This window comes from Hermetia illucens, chromosome 3, assembly GCF_905115235.1.
Source record: "Hermetia illucens chromosome 3, iHerIll2.2.curated.20191125, whole genome shotgun sequence".
Classification (NCBI taxonomy): domain Eukaryota; kingdom Metazoa; phylum Arthropoda; class Insecta; order Diptera; family Stratiomyidae; genus Hermetia; species Hermetia illucens.
The window spans coordinates 80,112,594-80,138,051 of NC_051851.1; the positions used below are offsets into that span (position 1 = coordinate 80,112,594).

The window sequence follows — 25,458 nt, forward strand, 5'->3', positions numbered from 1 at the left end:
GAAAACGCGGTCACCGCTCTAATGGATGTTTCATCAAATTAATTTAACTGAAAGCATCTTTAGCCAGGATCGCCCTTCGGTTGCCGAGTCCGTTACAGGAATCAAGGAAGCAGAATGATGTTAAATAGAGATCTTTGAGTTTCAATGGAAACTAGCTGCTATTGAATCACGTAATCTGTTTTCATCTCAATTTGATGGATGAGCCGGGCAGGTTTCGCGAAGGAAATTAAAACTGTATTAATATAAAAACGCTGTTTTAAAATGGTCTTCAATAGCAGGAGGAAGTAATTTTGGAGTGTGACTATACAAAGTACTGATCATTGCAGTGTAACTAGTAAATATTGTCTCCCGTTTTTCGTCATAATTTACTTCCAAATTGCTGTGCTCAAAACATCAAATGTCTGACTACGACTTCACATTCTTGAGAAAGTACGAAAAGGCAACATCGTAGAATTCATTATTTCGAACAGTGAACTCAATTTACTGGCAGGGCCGGGGCAACTTTGTATTTTGTAGGCTTCCAAGTGCTATCGTATGCTAATTTAATGACTCCAGACACCCTGGAAATTCATTCAAATGTTCTTTAGTCGCCGTGTGCAGCCTTTTCTCGTTCGACTGAAGGCTGTCTTACTCACTAGCGAATCAAGCACAGTGTTTGCTGCTTTCATAACCACGTTAACATTTTAATAGAGTTAGGAAATGTGTGTACGTAGGCATCGTTTACTTTACGTACATCAAAGCAAAAATTTAAGTGCCTACCCAATGGCTGTCTGACTGACGGCGGGCCTGCGAGACTCCTTGACAGATTCCCATAAATTTTCACTTTCGCTGACTAATTTCATATTAAATGGCTACTTCCTGCAAATTTACGGTGAAACTGTTCTACAGAATAGTAACCCGTGGATGGTTTGAACGAGAAAATAAATGAGGGATCAGCTCATACCAGCATTCAGTTTCGAGTGGTATTCTCTGAAGATGTTAAGTAAGATGGTGCCATTCAAGTACGGTATGCCAAGATAAAATATTTCATAATATAATTGTTTGCATAGGATAATGATATATCCCCAAGTAACCGCGAAACCATTTGGGTAAACTGTAAACTTCGCACACTTCTTACGATGTTGTTGTTTGCCTTTCATATGCTTTCTCAACGCTTGCTCGTTTTGAGAGAAAAAGCCTGTAATATGTTCAAACCCCATCCACATTATTTCTTGAATGTTGTAAAGGACGACCGAAGGAAACTGTAAGCCGTAAATGGAGTTACCACAACTTGAATTTGGACAAAAATATATTTTGATTTTTCTCATTTTTATTAAAAATTAAAAAATCGGTTTACTGTCTGTCTGTCTGTCCGTCACACGCATTTTTCCCGGAGACAGTTGTAGCGATTGACACAAAGAAAGATGGGAACTGTGAACGCTCACGCATATAGTGAGTTAAATCCTTTTACGAAGAATTTAAGGGGGGCCCCATACATGCAAAAGGGGCATGAAAATTTTTTTTCATCAAATATAGTCCTGTGGGGTATAAAATTAAAGGTCTCGGTTAGTACTTTTCGAAGCCGGTCTTAGCTTTCACATTTGATGGAAAGATGGGGAATGCGGGAGCTCAAAGTGATCATTTCTTTAACGAACCCATTCTCAGAAACTACCCGACCGAAAAATCTGAAAAAAATTAGGAGGCTGCCACTTTATGGTGCCTAGGTTCCGAAATACCCTCTATACAGATACCTGTTCAAATAAAGTTAATAATAGTACATTACTATAATTTTTAGTAATTGGCAGGAAAATCCCCCTTAAGTTCACCCTAGAATCACGAAATAATAGTGTAGGCTACATCATAGAGCATGATCCTAACAAATTTGGTGAAAATCGAACTATTAGTAACAAAGTTATAATAGGTCAAAGTTACCGCTTCAGTGAAAATTCAAGACTTTGAATGTCAATTTCACTTGAAAGTGGATATATGCATATATTACGTGCTACATACTAATGGGACAAATGCACACTCAAATCTCTATATAAAAGAAATACACAAAACCGTTCATACCTGAAGCGTCTAGCTTCCGGTTTCCCGACTTGTTTTCGATGAGGTAGTCAAAGTTTCATCGCCAATTTGTCTGTTATATTTAATAACTTTACCTAAGAGCATCCAAAGAGCCCCGGCATGTATATAAGATGTGTATATGACTGCTGTTGTCCTCTAAATGCGGCATAGTGTTCACCTTAATAGTACCTTCACGTTGGCGTCGGACATTACTTAGGAAAATTCACAATAACATATGTAAAAATAGATGCAAATAAGCAGCTTCATTATTATTATAATCATCAATTTTAACTAACGTTATCTGTTTTACAATTACCCGTGAATAGTTACAAGATTAAATCTCCCCAAAGCAAATAGGTACAAAATTTACTGTACCGGCGGATGGATGTACAATGACGTAAGTGGCTATATTGCTTCAATCCCTTCTCCCTTCCATTTACCAAAGTTCAAGGATATGTTGAAAAGCCTTATCTCAAATGTAAAAGGATCGAGCTCAAAGGTCAAAGGCGGTGCTTTAAATGAGTGGCAGACAGAATGTAGAAGTGCGCTTAGGAATGCCAATAAGCTTTATGATGGCTTGGCGCAGTCGGACATTCTCAACATTTCTGAAATGAATTCCTACCAAAAAAGAGCGTTGAGTTATGGAGACTCGTGAGATTTCGGCTATGCGCAAAGGAAAATAAAAATCGTATTGAGTTGCGGTGGCATTATTCAGAGTTCACATAACTTCGAAAATCACATTTTCGGAACTTCTTTGGGACTTATCATTGTCAAGACAAGTTGCACTAGGTCCTATCAGAACTCTTCTTTAATGGTAATGGAATCATCACCAATGCACAAACAACCGGGTCTAGACCTACCTCCATAAGGAATTCTAGACATCTCGGTTTGTGACGAAGTCCACAGATTCGATATACTTAAAGCTATCTGGTGTTCTGACCTACACCATCGCTTCATCTCAGCAGGGTCTGCCTCTTTTTTTACCACAGACATTGCCCTTATAGGCTTTCCAGGCTGGATCGTCCTCATCCAGACTAAGTGACCCGCCCACCGCAACCTATTAAGTTACGGGATCGTCCATCCTCTTGCAGGTGGCCAAAAATTCTTGGGTTCAACTGTAATTATAACGGCTCCTGGCAACTTATGATTTTTAAGCCGACGAATTACACAAGACTGTTCCTCCTGTGCTTAGTGATGGCAGTATTCGTCCATCGTCTTCAGTTGGTGGGACCTTTAGCTTGTGGATGTTTTGGTTGTTTAGCAGTTCATCACAATATTCAAAACAACGCTCTAATTCGCCCACTCTATCGGAAATCAGATTTTGCCTTTTTGTCTCGGTAGGATGTGCTTCGAGGTGTATAAGGCTTCATCCTGCTGACTGGTTGATAAAACTTCCGCGTCTGGTGCGATTGCTCCTTGTATTTTTCGAGTTCACAGACTTGTTGGTTTTCCCAAGCTTCCTTTTTCCGTCTGTGAGGTCGCTTCTCCACTCGACGAACGCGGGCCCGCGTTCTTCGACAATGCAACATTGCAACAATGCAAATCGGCACGCAGCATTCTTCCATTTCGTTACTAGCTTGTATTCATCGGCGAACCACCCGTTTCGATTTTTTTATGACGGGGCCAAGTATACTTATGGCCGTATCAACGGTTACATTCTTGAGGTGATTGTGAAGATAATTTGTCCATGTTTCATCTCCAGAACCTCTATTGATTGCGGTTATTGCGACATCCATTTCCCCCCTTACACGGGTTACGGCGGGCTGTGCTGTGAATGGCTTCAATGTTAACTTCCACCTGATTGTCCACCTGATCCGAGTTTTTATTGGCCTGCCTATATGTTGTCACATTCATCAAGGCTGAAGGGTGGCGACGTTTAATCAATACGTGGTCAATTTTGTTGAAAGTGATCCCATCTGGAGAAGCTATATAAGTTATGGTCTGAATACGGGCTCCTTTCCTACTTTGGCTGTTAAAATCCCCAAGTATGATTTTGATATCATATCTGGGACAGGCTTTGAAGGTTCGTTCTGCTGCCTCGTAGAAGGTCTCCTTCTCCGACACTGTAGTCTTCTCTGTAGGGACGTGAACATTAATGAGGGTTATAACTCTTACTTTGCCTCCCAAGCGCAGAGTGCATAGCCGTTCGCTTATGTTTTCAAAGCCGATCAAAACCTGACGAAGAAACCTATTCTGAGCATATGGTTTACTGGATAGCCACTCCTTTGGAGCTTCATAACTTCGGTCTTCTGTATAGGGTTGTCAGCCCTACCCAGACCCGAAACTGGAGAAATAGTTGGCACAGTTTGTCCTCCATCCTTCTCTCTCTGTAGCTTTTTATTAAGAAAGAACTCCTAGATAAAGTTTGGTAACAGAGCTGGTACTGCAGGCGTTTCCCAGGTTTTATGCTCCACCATGGGTACAGATTCACGTTTCGCGGTGGGAGCTAATTCTACCCTTTGGCCTCCGGTTACGGAATACCTATTAGTAGATTCCGGAGGCAGTGTCCGTACATATTCCTAACTTCGCCATATGGTAATTTATCCATGATCTTCGTGGTGAGGCTTAACCAATCCTGCGGGCACTTCAATTTGTATCCCGTCAAAGCACATCAGCTTGTTCTATTGCTGGTAAGTTCGCTCACTAAAGTTCGTTCGGTCCTGTATTGCTTTCTAACCCAATATGACCTGGAACCCTGAATATTCACACCTTATTGTCTTAGCCGAGCTTATTCAATCCGTTAAGGTATTCTCATACCAATTAAAAGTTCATCTTTTTGGATTTAAGTGGTTATAACAGTTGAAATTTGTCTTTTCTAAATTTTTTCTGACTTAAAATATGCTTGCGCTTGCATAAAGACAACAATATTTTTAAAAGCTTAATAGTTTTCCCGGAGCAACTCCTTAGGAGAAAACCGCACTAACACTCACTTTCCAAGAGAACAAAGAAACTCGACGCAGCATTTGAGAAACCGTAAAAGAGCTGGAAGAGAAAATACGAATTTTTTTCAAAAGCCTCGCCAAAAGAATTCTAAACTTTTAATTTTCTATACTTCACTAACTAAACCTATCTAGTCTACGAAAAAGAAATGTATGCTCTCAGATGGTGACCGAAGAATGGAGCTCTACTGCTCATCATGGAGGACCTTCAAAAAGTATTGTTTATATAGTCGTACAGCTGCCATTTTGTTAGAAATATTTGAACGGTAATTTTCTTATTACTATTTAATCAATTACTATACTGGATATGGATTATAATTTAACCGGAAAATCTTGAAGAACTATCTGTTTTAGTGCTCTAAACAAACAAAGCAATGTTCTATTCCCTATATTTCGCCTTCGAGGTTGAAGGGGACCCATCTATCATTTCCGCTTGAAATATGCTATTGTGATTAACCATTGGTTGAAAGTACGTTATCCTTGGATCAATGGCCGATGCATCTGCTCCCTGTGCGGGGCTCGTCAGTTTAACAGACAATAATCAGTTGCTGGTTTAAGCCATAGGTCACGCAACCCTCGTACAATTTGCCCTGTTTCTCCCTGGTGCTTCACATTTCTTATCAAAATGGGCCTTCGTTATCATGTTGCCCGTTCGAATTAGGCAGCTCTACGCCTCGCTGATACCCTGAACACTCACCCTACCCTTTTTGCCTGCGTGTTTATTCGAATATGGAAACGACTCAATCCTTGAAGAATCTCCATGAATAGCGTTGGTATCATCGCCCCAGTGATATATATATAATACAAGGCAGTCCTGAGAGTCTGTGTAACTCCTTAATTGTTGCACTGAGTTTAGTTCTAAATGCCTTGGTTAGCGCCCCAGGCCTTACTATTGCAGTATATATGCAGCGTAATATGCTTGGAATGCTTTCCCATTTCCCCCCCACGACAGGAAAGCGTGGACCTGGAAATCATCACAGCTCTATTGCTTTTCTACACATATTCTCGGCATTGATCTTACGGCTGCTTTTGGTGGTGGTATAATTTTTAAGTGGTTAAATAATGTTCCTCGCTTAAGTCCAATGCGATGTGGTCTAATGTCCTCCAGGTAATCAAGATTCCCAGTGAATGGTACAATGGCCTTGCCAGGGTTGATTTGCAGCTCCATTTTCCAGCACCAGGCACTATTAATTCTCATTACAGTTTGAATTCCGTCATATAGGCTGTCCAGTATCCTGTTTTTCAGTACTTGCTAGCTTTCCTATAATACTCCAGATTGATGGTGATGGTTTACCACCGTGTAGATAATCTTGGAAAGTACTCATAATAACAATAATAGTAAGGCTTCCTTGCGAGCGAAGGCATCTCATATCTTTCTATGTTTTCTTCGACATCCAAAAACGAGCGCAGTGCTATTTTTTAGTTTTGTGGCGACACAAATTTACCGGAAGTGATATCATTTAGAATACAGTACAAGATATATTCAAACAAAACATATGTAATAGGGTTAGTGGTAGATAGTTGAAAATCTCCAGCGTCGATATTGAGGAATATCAACCGCGAGAAGTCAGTGTAGAAAATCATTTGATAAGTTCGCATTTGATGGCTTATGTACCTTTGCGAATAAAGAAAATATTAAAGCGTATAATTAATGGTGAAATGGAACGATAGCAGTATCCTGTTTCTTTCAACAATTCTAATCTAATACCTGTTGCGCAAGGTGTGCACATCTCAGATATGATTTGTGTGGGTAGATAGGTTTAGAAGCATAAATCCTCATCAACGAGTGCTATCAATATTCAACAAGTCCTATCCACAGGTGCTATATCATCACATAACACATCTGTCATAAAGATTTACGTGTTAGAGCGTTAGTTCTAAAGTAGTTGTCTAGGATCTCCACTGTTTTGAGTACAAATGAAGTCAGCGAATTGGTCGAATTGGTCGAATTGGTCGAGAGAGCGAAGAGAAGAGGATCCTTCTTACTCACTTTGAAAATAAAGACCACTTTTGTCCGCCTCCCTGCTCTTAGTATCTATCCCAAGGCAATGCGGTCCATACCACCATTAATAGGGATCCTAAGATGATTTTTAGGCCTTTGAAGTAGTACTGGGAAAATGTCTTCCACTCCGGGTCATTTCAGTGATTTAAAGGTTCGCAATGCCCATCTTGCTCGAATTTCCGAGCCCAACTGATTTTCTATTTTCAAGTTATCCAAATGAGAACTTTGACTGTTATTGTCAGTCACGCAGAATGTTGTTGTCTCTGTTGTAGGATTGGAATTTGTCAAATGAGTTTTGAGAAGCAGATGTGTCCAGTCCTTATCATTCTTGATAAATATGCCACCTTCCATCTCCAGCCAGACAGGGGATGTTGTCCAATTCTTGGCTACAACTTTGTGTAGTCTGGATGCTTTTGTAGTTTATTGCAGAATTGCCTTAAGCTGCTTTGCTTTGCTGTCTGTCTGTGTGTTTGTGTATCTCGGCTCACTTACTCCACTATATTGCTTGACCGAAGAACTTCCGGACCTCAGTTTTCACTGTGGCTAGGTTCTAGTATCACCAGAGTACATCCCTTGATAATATAATTGGCTTAGAAGAATAGTTGGCCTCATATGCGTCGATAATGACTCTGTTGAGGGCTTCCACCATTGGCTCCAGTTTCAGTTTATTGCTGATAACACCACCCATCTCTCGATGAGGTATATTATTGCTGAGGTGCCTTGTGTTGCAGCCCTAATTTGTTCTACTTGGACTCTTCACTATTCTTTCCACTTGAGAGCTATCAAATCTTATTACTCTGTGATTCATTATAGAGGTCTCATCCGACACCCTTTAATTCTTAACTACCCCGTTCATCAGAGTATTCCTTTAAGTTATCCCTTGTACCTCTTGGTGCTTGGCATGAACATTGGCAATAAACAAGAGCAAAGCTCGCTGCTGGCAAGATCTGATCGACGAGGTGAATGGGGATCCGTGGGGACTCAGTTACAAACTTGTAACCCGAAAAACCGGGGCTCTGCGGAAACCCTGTTCACTTAAGGCCGAGCAGATGGACCGCATTGTGAGGGCACTCTTCCCTGCACACCCCGTATGGGATGGTGACGTCGGCGCGGAGAGCGCAGAGGACTCCTCTCTATGAAAAACAAGAAGGCGCCAGGACCCGATGGTATTCCAGCAGAGGTGTACAAACTGGTATTCCAACACCGGCCAGACCTACTGCTCGGCGCTTTCAACGCTTGCCTGAAAGAGGGCATTTTCCCTGCTCGTTGGAAAGTTGCGAGGCTTGTGCTGATCCCTAAAGGGAAAGGCGATCTCGAACTGCCGACTTCATACCGCCCGCTCTGTATGCTTGATACTGCTGGGAAAGTGCTCGAAAAGCTCATCAGAAGTAGACTCGCTGAAGCGATACGCGCTGCCGGAGATTTATCTCCCCGGCAGTTTGGTTTTAGGGCAGGGAGATCGACAATTGATGCTGTCATGCAGGTCGTGGACACCGTTCGACGAGCAGAGGCGCATAGCCGCCGAACTCGACGGGTGGTGCTCCTCGTAACGCTTGACGTCAGAAACGCCTTCAATTCCGTAAGATAGAAAGACATTCTAGGCACACTAGACAATACCTTCAACGTGCCGAACTATTTCTTACGGATTTTGAGGGACTATCTGAGGAACCGCTCCCTGCTCTATGAAACACTAGAGGGTCAAAGGTGGATGGAGGTCACGTCGGGGGTAGCACAGGGATCCATCCTAGGGCCGGACCTCTGGAACGCTACCTATGACAGTCTGCTTAAACTCGACATGCCAGAAAAGTCGCGCCTGGTCGGCTACGCAGATGATGTCGCAGCGCTTGTTGCTGGACGCACTGTCGAACAGGCGCAAAGCAGACTCGGCATATTGATGCGACGGGTAAGCGGATGGATGACTACTCATGGTTTCAACCTTACACTGGAAAAAACCGAAGTAGTCATCCTGACTAAGAAGAGAATTCCGACCCTGCGTCCTATATCGTTCGGCGAGTCGATAATCGAGTCAAAATCAGCGGTAAAGTACCTCGGGTTGACTCTTGACTCAAGGATGAGCTTTTCTGAGCAAATCCAAGCAGCAGCGAACAAGGCTGCGGCTGGAGTTTCGGCGTTAAGTAGGCTAATGGCAAACATTGGGGGTCCTACGTCTAGTAGGCGACGTCTCCTGATGAGCTCAACGCAGTCTGCCCTGCTTTACGGCGCAGAGGTATGGGCTGGCGCTCTTAACAAGGAGGTATATCGTAGACGCCTCGCGCAAGTACAGAGACGGGGAGCTTTACGGGTGGCGTCTGCGTACCGCAAAGTCTCTGAACCGGCCGTGATGGTGATCGCGGGAGTTATCCCCGTTGCCCTTCTTGCTAGGGAGCGTCAGGCCATATACAAGCGCAAGGGAGATGAGCCAAGGGAGGTGGTTGCTCGCGAAGAACGGCAACATACTCTGGACGAGTGGCAGCTCTCTTGGCAAAATGAAACTAGAGGCAGATGGACTGCGCGGCTCATCGGCAACTTAGGTGCGTGGCTGAATCGGAAGCATGGTGAGACTGACTATTTCCTTACCCAATTTTTAAGTGGGCATGGAGGTTTTCAGTCTTACCTGCACAAGATTGGAAAGGCGCGTTCTCCGGATTGTGTGTTTTGCAATGGAGTTGTGGACGATGCCCACCACACTTTTTTTTCTTGTGGAAGGTGGGATGGGGTTCGTCAGCAGCTCTATTTAAACACAGGGGATCTCTCTCCAGACAACATTGTGGAAGAGATGCTGAGGACTGCTGACAGCTGGTACCGTGTTGCCCATTACGTTCGGGCCCTTCTCGTTGCTAAGAAGATAGAACTCGACCGGTAGAGGAGCCAGATGGCAGGGGATTCCTTGAACTGACAGTTCCCTTCCTCCTCTCCCCTCCCGTTGGTGAAAGGAATTCCCTGATTTGAAGGCTCCGCAAGGCGGGAGAGTTCGGGGGCTGGCCCGAAGTAATGTGACAACCGGTTCCAGGCTAGCTCTCTGACGATGGGGAGGTGTTTAGTTGGTAGTCCGACAACGTACTGAATCGGGAGTCCAACACTGTGTGCGTAAATGCATTCACCTACCCTACCCAAAAAAAAATGAACGTTGGCATACTCCTTATATTATATACAAATCTGTAACCTATTGCAAAGAATAAATTCCTTTCACTTCTTCTATTGGTGACGCTACTTCGGTAGATCTCATTACGGGCTTTGGTATTCCAACCGCGTGAAGTAGTGGCGCATTTCTCTTGACGAATCTAACGACTATTTCTATTGGAATCCGAGTGTTGCCTCCTGGGAAAAAAGGTCCCATGCCACAACTGCCTTCCGAAAAATCCCCTCGGCTTCCAATAATACTTGAATAGCTGCAGGGTCTGCAGTTAAGAACCCTGAAAGACATATATATTTTAAACTTGGTTTAAAGTGATGCAAGCACTTGCTTTTTTGCAAGAAGAATTCAAAATTACCTGCGTATTCCACATACACTCCCTGTTTACGTTGTCAAAAGATTTTTCTAAATGGATGAGATTTACACGCCCCCAACCGCTCTAAAATAATTCATCACGTTTTCTTGTGGCCGGTGCAGGAGGCTTGAAGTGCAAATCAGTCTTCTCTCTGTCAATCAAGCTTGCGACGCGTTCTTTGATATGTTCTTGGATTATTTTAGTGGTTGTCTTTATAACGGCAGAGAACATGCAGGTACCATTTCAATTATCGAACTCGCGGGTGCTCCTTTTCGGAATCTTAATGATTACCTCACTTCCAGTTCCTTCTGGGAAGGTTTTCCGATCCCTACGATTTGTGTTTTTGGAAACTGAGAGTAGTTTCGTGACGAGATCATCCACTGATTATTTCGTCCACAACAGGTGAAATTTTATTAGATGTTATACCGTTGAGAATCGTGATGAAGTGCTCCTTCCATTTTTCAGCCTTCATTATCTTAAATGAGGAGGACGTCTTTGATCGAATCATTGATCTGTGATCACCTGATGGCTCTCCAATCATTGCTATTGGCAGCAACTTCCACCTTTATAACAGCCCAATAATAAATTACGCTTTTGCTTTTCTCAAGGTATCAGAGCTCGATCGTATTACCTCAGGCGTACTCGTAGCGTTCAATAGAGCTTCAAATCCCTACGGTTCATCAATCCGTCTTCAAGTTTCTGCGGAAAGCCATATCTCATGGCACCCCTTAGAACGTAGCCACTTGAAAAGCGCCCAAAAAAATCCTGAGAGATTTTCTCGGCTTGACTATTTAATGCATCTGTCATCCGATCGGCAAGATAAATTCTCCAATATTGAACAATCTGAGCGGTCTTGCCTGGAACGGAGGCCGGAGTTGTAAAATTTTTTGATTTTTTGAACGAGTGGACGGACAATAGGACAGTTTCGCAAGGGCAGAGTGTTCATCTCACCTCTTTTAACCCCGGAACATTAATTTGTAAGGCTTTAAGTTTCGCTTGAACTAGAGGAAAAGAGCATTGCAGGGCATAGGTGACATTCCACTAGCGGGAAATTTTTGAAATTCGCAGGCGCCAGCTCACAAATTTCTTTAGGCGCCTCTTAAGTCTACTTTGAGCGGATTTTTAAACCCCACCTCAAAGGGAGCTATAGATTAAGAGCGAAGACTATTCGGAAGTCCCCACTTACACCTTGAGACGCCTGGGTGTATTTCTGAGTAAATGGTGTATAGCCAAAACAGAAGTGATTGTTGTACATGGACTTTAGAATTGACATTGCCCATATAAGCGAGGGTCCAGAAAAAAATTCGTAAGTGGAAAATGTCTGAAGTGGCTTTTATGTTTCGGGATTTGAGGCAACATCGCATTTGGGGTTACTGGAATGATATCCATTGACATTTTGCTAGGGAATATGTGAAACCGTGACTGTACGAAATAACACACGCAACCAGGATGTGATAGGAGTTTTGAGACGATTATCATGTGGTCAGGTGGACTCACAAATTGGTCACAAATAACTCGGTCCGGATAATGCGATGCCATTGAAATGTTCATAACCAGCTAAAGTAACTTTTGGCGCAGGGATATCGCGTTATCAGTAACGTTTTGGATTTGACAATTCTACTTTTTGCCTGGATGAATCAAGATACCTCTTCTCACCTAACACTTTGTATGCCATAAAAAGTGTGCACACAGTAATTTATCAATTATCCATACCAATTTGCCGTTGTGTTGTCGTTATTGCCGTTGTTTTTATGGACAATTTTTCATCTTTTCACTTTCCACATTTCACCTACGTTCACTGTGAGTGTGTTCCACTTTAAATTTATTCTCTGAAACAAACCACACCATCTTCTCGATATTATGGTTGGCAATGTTTCTGGAATATGTTAATCTTTGGAGGAGTGAAGACAGAAATAGCCAAAATGGACATAATGTGAGATGTCGGCTCTAGCGCTGATATGGGTAATATTATATCAAGTGTGGCTGACAGAAATTGGTATCCATGTGGCGACGAGATAGTAAATTATAGCCCAATTTGTTGGGAATTTCGTTAAACGGTTTGCGACATTCGATACAGAAGATTATATGATGAAGAATGGTAGATATCAGAAGCAAGTGGGACTATCATGGACCCACTGTTCCCTGCTGCCTTTCCTGGATCAATAGCTCATGAATGTACTACAAGGTCAACGAACGGAAGGCAAAATGTCTAGGAAATGTAGGGGATATCGAATAGCTATGCAGTTGCTTACCATTTTACTTTCGCTCATTACCTGGAGCTACGGATACTAATAATGCCTCAATTAAAAAGCAAATAAACCCTGTTGCAAACAAAAGCAATTCGAACCGATAATCATCAGTTCCTTTGCCGCATTGAACTGAATGATTTCCAGGCAATTAGTGGGAAATTCTAAGTGGAGTCAATTTCCACTAATTAACTTGGTGCAGTGGAATCGCAGTTGGTTGTTTGATCTGAAAAAAAGTATTCCATTTTTTCAATGCGGACTTTTTACAAGCTAATGGTTATCTGGAACTATGGGAGGTTTTTTAAGTTTTGACTAAAAAAAACACTTAATAACTGGCGCCACATTTAAGAGAACTGAGTTGATGACTTGGCTGGCTAGTTGGAATTATATGGGCGTTCTAGATAGTAGCGAACTGCTAATCACCGGCACACATCGGGACCCGGAGCCGTCGACAAATACTTGCCACCTTCGATGACGTCATGTGTGTCTAGCTCTGCCAAGGTGGTGGTTGTGGCATGTATAAGGAGCCAGCCCCTTTGGGACCCTAGTAGAGTAGTATGCAATGAACCTGTATTAGCAGACCGTGTTGCCCCAAGCAAGCGCAGATCCGTCCATGAGTTCCAGGATTTGCTAATTATGGATCAAGCTGCTGGAAACTGGGTTGGTGGTATGTCCCGGAGGGTCTGACTGTTGTGGTCTACTTCCTTGGACATGATACGCTGGTAAAAACTTAAATGGAAAACGAAAATTACATAACTAACGACATAGCAAGGATAGCCAAAGAGATGCCTGCGTTTGTGCGCAGCACAAAAATTGGTTGCTACAGCAACGCCTAGCACTGGAGACAGCAAGGGTTAAAATACCTGACGAGACATCGGGATGCACACAGCCCAATATAGAAGAAGATTCGCAAAGTTGTGCGGCACCTGGTACGGAGGCGATAACCCAGACAGTACTACGCAAAATGTGTTATTGGGTCAAACTTGAAGATAATGGAGCGGAAGGCTTCCAATTTTCGACGAAGGTGGTGGGGTACTGGTCGAATTAAGCCCGAAGACAAGAACAAAATGTTATGTTCCGTGACGCGATCAATGGGCTACTGCGAGAGAAACTGGCTCTTTTTCATAGAATACGTGTAATCTTTGAAAATGCGAAAGCTTGACGGCCTCGCAGAAAAAGTCGAAGTAGAAGAGGCCAACAAGCCCGAGGCTAACAACTAGAGGTAATTAATGCCGGAACTGGTATTACTTCTGGAAACTGATGAGAGCGTTGAGCAAACTGTGGGCTTGGGATGGTGTCCAGTCTCCAGAGTAGAACCGGAAAGAGCGAGGATGCAGTTAAAATGATCCGCATCCTTCAGATCAATATACATCGGAGTAAAACCCCTCAAGAGTTACTCTTGCATTTCACTGTGGAGATAAAAGCTCATCAGTAATCAATACCGAAACAAGGAGTTAGCATTATGGCACCCTGACATAGCAGGCACCACAGCTGCCTAGGTTGCGGACGGCATATGCCTGAGGGTTCTCGCCGAAAACCGAGGGAATAGCTTTGCCTAATTTGTTGCTTAGGTTTGACATTTTTCAGTGTTTTTCTACTACTGAATGAGACGTTACCAGACTTTTGACTTTTCTGGAGAACGCCATCTTGAGCACGAAGGGGAGGATCATGGTCGAGGGTGACTTCAATATCAGAACACTTGAATGGAAGATGCCTCACCCTAATTTAACAAAGAAAAGAACTCGTAGTACCCAATGTTCCGGCGCCCAGGTTGCGCAATCGCTGGTGTCGCTTGTAGACGAGTGGCGACTTCTGGAGTGGCATCCCGAACGGGTTGATGGCAGAAACGAGAAACGCGCCCAGGACTATCCACTTTTCTCTATAAAAGAGTGTAGAAGCATTACACTCTACGAAAACCAATAAGGCACCAGGCGTTGATGCCCCAACACCGGCCAGACCAACTGCCCGGTACATTCAACCCTTGGAAGGTGCTCTCATCAGCAAAGGGAAAAGCGACCCTGTCGAATAAGCGCAAAGCAGACTTTATTTATTTATTTATTTATTTAATTAGCGGACAACAAACAGAAAGAATTCCAATTAATTATTGTCCTCAGGAGGAGGAGAAAGCAAAAAACTTATCCTACGTTTAAAAATATTTAAAGTAGGGAAGTTGAAAGGACCAAGCTGTTTTGCATTATAATTTCGGCAAAGCCTGGGAATCGGGGAATGAAAATAGACTTCGAGCTCCGCGAAAGGCACGTTGAAAATATTTGCGTTACGTGTGTTATAAGACGCAGGACGGCAGGTGATCTCGTCAGCGGCGGAGCAGTCCATCAGGCCCGAGGAAAGTTTAAAGAATGTGCATAGATCCAGATAGGATCTACGCTGTTGTAGGAAGGGAAGGTTTAGAAAGCGGAGGCAGGAGGGGTAATCCACACGAGGGAAGCTTTTCTTAAAGAAGAGAGAACGGGTGAATTTACGTTGTACATTTTCAAGGGCAAGACAATCACAGTTACGAGTGGGTGACCAGATCACGGAGCATTACTCGAGGGTATTCCTCACAAGGGAATTGAAGAGAGCTAAGGAGGGTTGGATGGAGTCAAAATCAGACGAGGAGCGAAGAATAAAGCCTAACAATTTTGCTGCTCGATTGATGACATCGAGGCAATGGGTGTCAAAGAGGAGCTTATTTTGGAAAGTGACTCCGAGGTCTTGAGTGGAATTTAAGCAGGATAGGGAATGTCCGTTAAGCGAGTAGGAGAAAGAAGTGGGTGAGGATTCTAGGGAATAGCACATAGAGTGACACTTTCTGACGTTTAGCGCTAAACCATTAGTCGAGCACCAACGAACCAGAGTGTCCAGGTTATTCTGAAGGGAAACACAGTCCATAGGCGACGATATAGCGGAAAACAGCTTAAGGTCGTCTGCATAGAGCAAACAGGGGCAAGTAAGGAGGGGAGGAAGGTCGTTAATAAAAAATAAAAATAGCAAAGGACCCAGAATAGACCCCTGTGGGACGCCAGAAGAGGGGGAGAAGGAGCGGGAAGTACAGCCGTCAAAAGAGACGCGGCAGGATCGGTTGGAAAGGTAAGAGGCAAGCCATAAAACAAGTGGTATGGGAACGTTTAGGGACGAGAGTTTGGATAGAAGAATCTTGTGATTTACAGTGTCGAAGCCTTTCGCGAAGTCAGTGTAAATGGTATGCACTTCTTGCCGTGAATTTAGACATTTGTCGACAAAGTTTGTAAAGTCAAGCAGGTTGGAGGCAGTGGACCTACGTTTAACGAAGCCGTGTTGTTCTTTCACTATGTGATGGCCAAAGTGGGCGGACAACCAGTCGCTGACATATCTTTCCAGGATTTTGGAACAGGAGGAGAGGAGGGAAATGGGACGGTAATTCTCGGCAAGCGAACGATCGCCACTTTTGTGAATGGGGATAATGAGAGCCTCTTTCCACAAGCTGGGAAAATGATTCTCTTCAAGGTTTTTGTTGAAAATTAGAGATAGGGGAAGGGAGATGGACTTACCAGTTTTGATCAAAAAGAGGTTGGGAAGACCATCGTAGCCAGGTCCGACCTTGGCATCAAGTTCGCCAATGAGGTATTCGACAAGGATAGGAGTAAGAAGGGGAATGGTAGGGGATGTGGGGCAGGCTACATCTACTATCGTGAGGGATTCGGAGGAAGGAGGAGGAACATAGACTGACGAAAAGTAGCGGCAGAGTAAATCACAAGATCGTTGGGGGGAGTTAGCAGAGAAGCCAGAGAATTTAATGGACGGAGGGGATAACTGGGCGGGGCAGCGGGAGTTGCGAATGTGGGACCAGAAAGGTTTCAGATTTCCGCGCTTTAGTGAGTCTTCCACGCTGGACAAATATTCGTGTCTGGACTTCCGTATTAAAGATTTGACCGAGGAACGAAGGGATTTGAAAAAAAGCAGCAACGTTTCTAGAAGACAGGAACTTCTTTCTCGCAGTCTGTTTTTGACGTAGTTTTTTGTGAATTTCAGTGGTGAACCAGACGGGGTAAGAGCGTAAGCACTTAGGAGAGGAGGGAACGTAACAAGGAAGAAGATCAGATAATATGGTATAGAAAGTGTTGAGTGCTTGATCACATGTAAATGGAGAGAGCATGGGGACCCAGTTGATTGACGCCAGGGCCTTACGAAAGTTGAACTTGGTAGGCTTGCGAGCGACAGGAGAGTGGAGTCGGGATATCTGAACATCGAACTCGAGAGCAGGATGATGGGCATCAGGGGCAACGTAAGACGGAGCATGAAGGGATTGGGAAAGATAACGTACAGGAAGGTTAGAGAGGACAAGGTCAAGAGTGCGATCTAATTGGCTTCTAGAAAGGTTAAATTGGAGGGCCCCACAGGTGTACATGAAAGTGGATAGAGGAAGGGGAGGGTGGGTCGAGTTATAAGGGAGGGAGGGAAGGCCAGGTGTAACGGGTCAGGAGAGCACTTGATGCGACGGATAAGCAGATGGATGACTGTTCATGGTTTCAACCTTGTAGTGAAAAAAACCGAAGTAGCCTTCTTGATTAGAAAGATAATGAAAGTCGATAATCGTGTCAGAAACAAAGGCTTAGTACGTTAGACTAATGCTCGAGTCAAAGGGGGGCTTTTTCGAGAAACGGGTGAACAAGGCTATAGCTAACTCGGCTAGTGGTAAACATTGGTGGCCATACGTCTAGCAGGCGTTTTCTGATGAATACAACGCAGGAGGGAGGAGCCAAAAGAGGTGGTTGCTCGTGAAGAACGGCAATGTACACTAAATGAGCGACAACTCTCTTGGTAAAATGTAACAAGGGGCAGATGGACTGCGCGGCTCATTGGAAAATTAGGTGCGTGGCTGAATCGGAAGCATGGTGACACTGAATATTTCCTTATCCAACTCCTAAGTGGGCATGGCAGCTTTCATTATTTTCTGTAGTAGATGGGGAAGGCACGACGTCATGATTGTATGTTTTGCAAGGTGGCTGTGGACGACGTCAAACACACCTTTTTTCTGTGGAAGGTGAGATGGGATTCGTCAGCAGCAACTTTATTTAAACACAGGGGAGCCCTCTCCAGACAAAATTGTTATGGATATTCTGAGGAACGCTAGTAAAAAAACCGTGTTACGCATTTTGTTCGTGCCTCGAATTAGCAGTTCCCTTCCTCCTTCCTGTGTAGGCTACAGAATCGGTTTTTTATTATGAAATCCCATTATCCGGAGAAGACATGAGAACTAGTAGAGTTATTTGTTTTACAGTAAGAGCTGTAAGTCTATGGTGAGACCTTTCGTGCGAAACTGTTTTTATGAGCTGAAATAAGTTCCATTGGCTGCCAACAATATTGTGGGGATTTCGTCGTCATGGCTGTTATCGGTTGTGGTTTTCAACTCTAGATTGAAGAAATTATAATCGATTTCAACCTTGTATAGTTTTCAGTTGATGGAATGGTATTGGATGCTGTTGTTTTCATTTATGGTGCTGAAGTTGCCTTGCCTTCAGTAATGTGCAGCCCACGATATCGGGCTGATTGCCTTCTATCCGATCTAGATGAAGACAGCATGCACACCTCGGATTGTTCTTCCTACTGTGTCAATATCGCTGCTATAGGGTAGCAGTTGGCTGGACTTATAGAGGATAATGGCTTTAGCATTACATAAGCGTAGCGGATAATTTTTCCAAGATCAGGTTGTACAAGATGCATGATAGGGCTTCTTAGACTTAGTCTTAGACTTTGCAAATTGGTCATTGGTTATCAATCCTTCTTATGGTTTCTAATCTGCTCTTGTACTAGAAGCTGAATATGGCGTAGTTGTGCTCAGTTGAGGATGTGAATTCCTATTATATTAAAAGGTTGAAGGCAGCATGGATAGTGCTCGTTTCCCCTATACCCTGATGCAGATGACACCAAGAGGACGGAAAAATAATAATACAAAAATGTTATAAACAAACACTTATGCCCCCAACAGCTCACTTGAACACCCAACAGCAATTTCAAATTCTGATTATTATTACTAAAATATATCCTTTTTCGTTTTCAGGTGGTGAAACGGTACATCCATCCATTGTTACGACATCGCCATGAATGAAACGGTGTGTGATAATTTAATAGAATCGGTAAAATGGACAGAACCAGGACGTCTCGTATCACTAGCGATTCTCGAGTTTATCAATATTTTAGTGATAGTGGGAAATTGTTTAGTGATAGCAGCCGTTTTCTGTTCAAACAAATTGCGTAGTGTTACGAATTATTTCATTGTTAATTTGGCTGTGGCTGATCTACTAGTTGGCCTCGCTGTGCTTCCATTCTCTGCAACATGGGAAGTTTATAAGGTAAGTTTGGTTATTAATGTGGCTGATACTGAGGAGGCTTTAATGTCTTCAATGAGCATCAGACTAAAAAATTTGAGTTTCCAGATGCGTTTGGTGCCTGTTCATATGAAGATACTGCCAGGGTCGATTGAAAAAGACAAAGTTTTTGGTTGTGCTCTGCTCCAAGCTCTATCAGATTGTAATTAGTTTGAAATGTTTGCTAAAGGGTACATTTTCTTCACTCCCATTTCGTTACTAAAATTGATATACGTTCCGTTTCTACACATTCTGATTTCCAGGAGCGTTTTCAATTAAACTTACCCATTCAATTATGCTAAATGAAGGTTTTGATACTACACATTTGTACCATTCTGAGTTAAGCTGAATGTGAACGATATTGAATTTAGCACACTTTAATTAATTACAATGCCATTGTTAACCAATTAACATACGTTCACATTACAGGAACGAACAAATTTTTTGCGGAGCTATATTATTAAAAATAATTACCTTTCAGGGAACTATTTAAGGCTTAGGGTTAAATATAGCCCTGTAAACTTGATTATTGTCAGTCAACCAGGCAGAACTTAATAAAAAAGCAGAAACAATGCCGAATTTTGACGGTTCATTTCCACCATCAAGCGCCAAGAAGGTACCTGCCCAGTCAATTCAGGATGATGCATCAGATATTATTATAATTTGTCCCTTCGCCCAGTTTTTCGATTTTTTTTGTGCTAAAATTGATGTCATAGCCCAAGCATAATTGTTCTCGTGATAAACAGATAACGTATCGGACAGCAGATATGTAGGAAATAAAGTTTGACATTCAACCTGGAGCTCAGCATGTCACAACCCCTTCCTTGTGTAACAGGTGTAAATGAGGCGCAGATTTTGGGGATGTTATCCTTTCTTAACATTGCCTGCCTTCAATGTATGGGGGTGCCTCTTTTAACTTTGTGATAAGTTCTCAGAGGAGTTTCAAGGAAATGGAATCAAAGAATATAAATCAAAAAATAGATTAAAGTGTCTGGTTTTCCTCTCTACTTCCTAATTCTACGGAAAGCATACTAAAAATACTTTACAGGTGAGGAAGTATTGTCGAAGAAAAAAAACTTTTCCAATGTTATGCAGTCCCTGGAGTACTAGAAAAACTGAGGGTATTTTCTCGTTTGGTTTTTGTCGCAATATTAAGCATCTATAATATATACGGTGGCCAACATCCCCTAAAAAAAAGATAACACATCCACCATGCCAACATACTATTGGTTCCGGTTCCAAGAATTGGGCTTTATCTTTCTCCAAGTCTGCAATCAGTGGCGGTCCCTACCCATGTGACAGAACAAAAAGAATATGGGTGAGGACCAAATTTAAACTTGATGTTGGTTCTGAACTCGTCACATATCTCTAAAATCATACGAAAGGTGTTAAAAGGAGACCAAGACCGGAAACCACCGAGCCTTCTATTGATTAACCCTCACTACCTCTTTGGGGCCAAGATGCAATAAATTAACACGAATTCAATGGAAGGACCCGCCTACTCCCTGAGACTAGTCCCTCCTACCTCCAATGTATTTGGGACCATCTTTGACGGGGTTAGCTGAGTCGATTTAGAGTATTGTAATAATAAGATCTCCTCATTCTGAACCGGAATCCAGCAATCAATTTTTCTCTGATGCGGATTCCTGGGACATGACGGATGACGTCACCCCTCGCGGATGCAGTAAGCATCAATCTGACACCAGATTCACATTTACTTCCGATGTCACCATCTTACCTCCCTAGAATACCCAGTCTTTACGACTGGAATTTCCGTTGAAGTAGGAGAAAGCCAGCATTCTGGAGAGCTTCAATACTGCCGTCGTTCTAAAATGCAACCGTAAACCGTTGACTAGAGCAAGATGTTGTAGCCGAAAGGTAAATCTGTCAACAAGGTACGGTTGATATTACGGTTCATTAACTTCGATCCCTTTTACACGCCTTTGGCGACAAGGATGTTGAACGCTGCGAATGAATTCTCAATTCTCAGCTCAAAGGTAATTGCTCACTTCAGCGGGGTATTAACTTCTCAGCTTAATAGAAGGTACTATTATTCCGAGTGAGGTTTACCCCTCTGAGACATCTAAGCATCTAGTGCCATTCAGAATACAGCGATTTTCTCCTCCTCTGTTCTTGAGGTGATTCGGGGCCGTCTTTTGCGGCGTTATGCTCGTATGTGTGGAATTGGAAGCCATGTTCAGTGTCTCCTCGATCTAACTTCCTTTTGCAGCATTTTGATTTTGGAGTCATCTGACCGTTTGCACGAAGCCCAAAAATGACATATGCGGAAATTGCAAATGAAAATCACTCGAATATGTCGACGTTTCTAAAAAAATATTCTAAAATCTGGGGTACTTAGGATTCAGTATACTGGAATCGCTGCCTAATTTCCTCATGACGTGGCCTTAATTTTTAGCGGCGGGTTTATACTAAAATGGATCGCGCTTCCTCATTACACGATGGATACCTGACATCTTTTGGAATCCTTAATCTGGACATATGTTCAGTTAGTAAATTATATTAGTCAGAATGCCCACAATACTGCAATTCCTCCTGCTTTTCGATAGGACAAGCTTCGCAATATGTTTGCTTAATTCTGACAGGAAAAATTTGGTGTGTCTAGCAGTATTACGGCTCTGCCATCTGCCCTTATGTTAAGCCTCTTACCAGTTTTTCATAGAATCCAAAATTCTATTTTCCTCTATATCAGAGTGGTCAGATTCTCGGAATAGTTCCTCCGTATTGTATCTAGAAATAGAGTTCAATCAAAGTCCTTCATGCAACTTAACTATTCGCGATGCGCCTCTGTTTTAGTCTCCCGTTAATCACTTTGGTTGCCGCCCAAAGAATCGCATACATCTTCAACCTGAAAAACCGTTGAATAATATCTTAATGGAAAGCTCACTTCACGATTTCATTCGAAGGGAAGACTCCTGCGCCAGAACGCTGTTCTGTTCTTCTAGTTCATCCCATATTTCTCTACGTTTGAGGATAATTGATATCTTCTACCAAGCAGATGTATAGGGATTTGAAAATCAGGGTTTTGCAGAAAATGGATTCAGTTTTGCCAAAAACTTTGCGAATGCTTTATGTTCCTTAGGCCCGTTGTTCTTCATAGATCTAAATGAATTAGTCTACGAATTGCAGTCATTACTGAGCTGTGAATAAACACAGGCTGGCAAATAAGTCAGGTATTTAGAGTTACACGGGATGTCGTGCTCATAGCACCATTAATACCTAGACATACAATCCTTTGCAACTTACAGTGAAAACTTTTTGTTTCCATTGTGGTATTATTTTGATTTATTGAAAACCCATACCTGAGGCACCAACGGACAGTCAAACCAACAGCGCATTGTATCTCTGCACACCGTTCCGAGATCCCGATTAACAGTCAACACATCCACGCCATTCACATAAACGTGTATTGATATAATAGTGAGTCGATCAACATACTCTACAGAAGTAGCGATATCACATTCGTTTGGGGGGCGTATTCTATTATATTTCGGAAACCATTTAGCTGATGCGACCTTAGGGCCCTCTCATTCATTTAATCTGTCTGAAGTTCTTAGGATTTGGATTACCGTCTCTTTTAGGCATAGGTATGAAGACCAACGTAACATTCTGCGAAAGGTAGGCCAGAGCTAAGGGGAAAATATTCTCAAAAAAATTCTTTAGAAGGCGGTTTAAGTGTTTTATGCCGTCCGTTAGCATCGCTGGATAGATGCTATCAATGCCAGGTGCATTAGAGTGTTCAAAGGGTAGAATAGCCTTTATTTTTTATTGGTAACCATCGCTGTTAACTGTTCTCTCGAATAGTGTACTTGCGGGAGAGTCTGTATAGATTCGACTCTAGAGTTTGTGAAAATTCCTTTCGGTTTCCTAGGCGAATCCTATTTGACCGACTCGTCCCATTGAAGGACTCTACACAGTTTTGAAGTCTCTCTTTCGCCTTCTAGTTCGTCATTGTATGTTCTAATGGAGTCTCACTTAGAACGTTTTTACTGTCCTCTCTTATTCACACTGTCAGTGTCGGAAGTTTAGTCAGGCTTCATTTTCACTGTTTTTACAAGTACAATTCAGAAGTCATCTGTTTGATTTTCGGACTCCTTAAAGTTCTCGGTTCCAAGGAACGATTTTGCGCTTTTGTCTCGTGAAATAGGACGAGCCTTTTTATAGCACTCTACCATAAAAGTGTACGATCCATAGTTTCCATTCGATTTTCTGTCGGCAAAGAACTCCTTAGTCGCTTAGGCAACTCCAATTTGTTGACACGAAGTTCATTGACCTTAGTAGAATCCATTCCGTTCGCCCGCAGTAATCAGACTTAATTTAAACTAACAGTGATTTTAAAAGGAGGCTTTGTCTAGGAACTGCTGTCAGTCTCGAATCAACTCTAACAATTTTGAAGTGCACGTAGCGGTGCAACCTTAGCTCTTGCGTCGGCGGATGACAGGGTAAGGAACAACTGTAACGTTTCTTCTATTGCTATCAACCTGATATTGTAAGTTAACGGCAACTTGATCATGGGAACAGAATTGTCTCAATTTGACTGCCTTTAACAATTGTCACATCAGCACACACCTCTCCTCGAAGTAGAAGATCCCCCTTTTCTAATCCAATACTACTCCCCTTTGCGTCTGAAGCTTCCTTCCAGAAGTCCCGTTTTCCTGGAGGATTATATAACTGTGTCATCGACAGGCCAGGTCAGATTTCCAGTTCTTCTCATTATGGAGATTGCTTTACTCTTCTTTCTGGCTGACCGCCCTGTGGACACTGAGTGCAAGCTTTCCACCGAAGTGAAGATTATGTTATCCACACTGAAAGTTATGGGTGGATTCAAACTCTGTGATTTCTTACCAGCTCCAATCAATCCATTCCCTCCATCATCATATATTTTGGACACCCTTAATGCAGTAATGAACTACTACAGGCTACCCGACCACAACGATGTGGTTTTCGAGAGAAGCGTTCTAAGGAGAAGAATCAGTTTGAAATTGCTCGCTTAATTAATGCTTCCCTTTCAAAAGTAGTAACTGAAACAATATGTTATTAGAGTTTTTTTACTGAACATATTTTAATAAGGATATTTTAAACAATACCTCGACTACGCATTTCGCATACAGTACTCAATTAAATTTAAATTGATTCCAGGTTAATAACAGTATTTAATAAAATAATCAACATATGTTTAAGAAGGAATCTTTAACCAGAAACTCCAAAATAATCACTTTTGAAATTCAAATCTGCGGACCTTTTCCATGGAAGGTAAAATCTCTGGTTAAATGACACATCATCTAGAGAGTTACAATTCCAGGAAAGCTTTTCCTTTAAGTGCTATTAAATCATTAGCACCAGGTGCAACCCACTAAAGCAATTCACAAAGCGTAGCAGATAGTGTGCTTCCCCAATAGTAAGCATGGAAATGCAGGAAACAATGTATCCTCCAGTATAAGAATGCATTTTACTGCCTCTCTGAGCTCTACACAGGTACATCTGACAGACTGACAGTATGACGTTCATTAAAATTCATTGCACTACAAGAATAGGATTCAGAATAATGAAATGTAAGTGTTCTCGGCGAAATGCTGCAATGGAAGTTGCAAAGATAATTCCACAGACAATAAATAATAAATGTGAGTTCCAGCCAACTTTTGCAATATGTAAGCACTTTTCGTCTCATCAAAGCCAGGCACTGGGCAACTATGAATTGTAACAAGCATCAGGTATTTTAGTTTCTATTTTTGTTTAATTCCGTTTACAACATGACAATGCACCAGCGAATAAATCTCATTTCAAGAGCTTTGAAACTCGGAAATTTTCAATTTTTTGAACAAATTTTTCTAAGTCATTTAAGGCTCTGTTAAGAAATAGCACCTACTATTGCCGGCAAGGATCCTACATTTTAGATTGGACCAAAAAGTCAAAATAGTTGAGCAGAATCCACACTATTGTTATACTTTATAGGCTGTCGATAAAATGGAACAGTAATTTGGCATTGCTGGCGTACCTCGTCAAATTTACATCAGATATTCTTAGGAAATTGAATATGTCCATAATGATTGGAGTTTCGCCTAATCTAATACCTTTCCACATATAATATGCGCGGTATTTCTCTTTGGAGGAAGGGCACGTGGGGTGTTTTGATGCTTTTAATAACTGGCGTTATCAATTGCTATTTGACTTTTAAGTAGCGAAACAAAACTAGAAAAACATGAAATTGAGCCTAAAAATCTTCGTTTCACCACGTAGCGAGGAGCAATTTTTCCTAACGCATTTCACTTAATTCTGAATCATTGAGTGCAACTTTGGATATTCGATAAGTAATCCCAGAGAACGTCGATGCCTAAAAAGCGCTTGTGCTGCAAATACCACTCGCAGATTTCCTTG

The 25,458-nt window shown here is 42.3% G+C and overlaps 1 protein-coding gene across 2 annotated transcripts in view; it reads left to right on the plus strand.

The window, feature by feature from the left end:
- The window catches only part of LOC119651131 (octopamine receptor Oamb), a 348,125-nt gene that overhangs the window by 170,238 nt on the left and 152,429 nt on the right, over positions 1-25,458 (plus strand). For both annotated transcript variants that reach the window (XM_038054525.1, XM_038054524.1), the window contains exon 3: positions 18,759-19,050. In XM_038054525.1, the coding sequence (XP_037910453.1) occupies positions 18,799-19,050 (252 nt within the window). In that variant the 5' untranslated portion in view covers positions 18,759-18,798. The remainder of the gene's footprint in view (positions 1-18,758; positions 19,051-25,458) is intronic.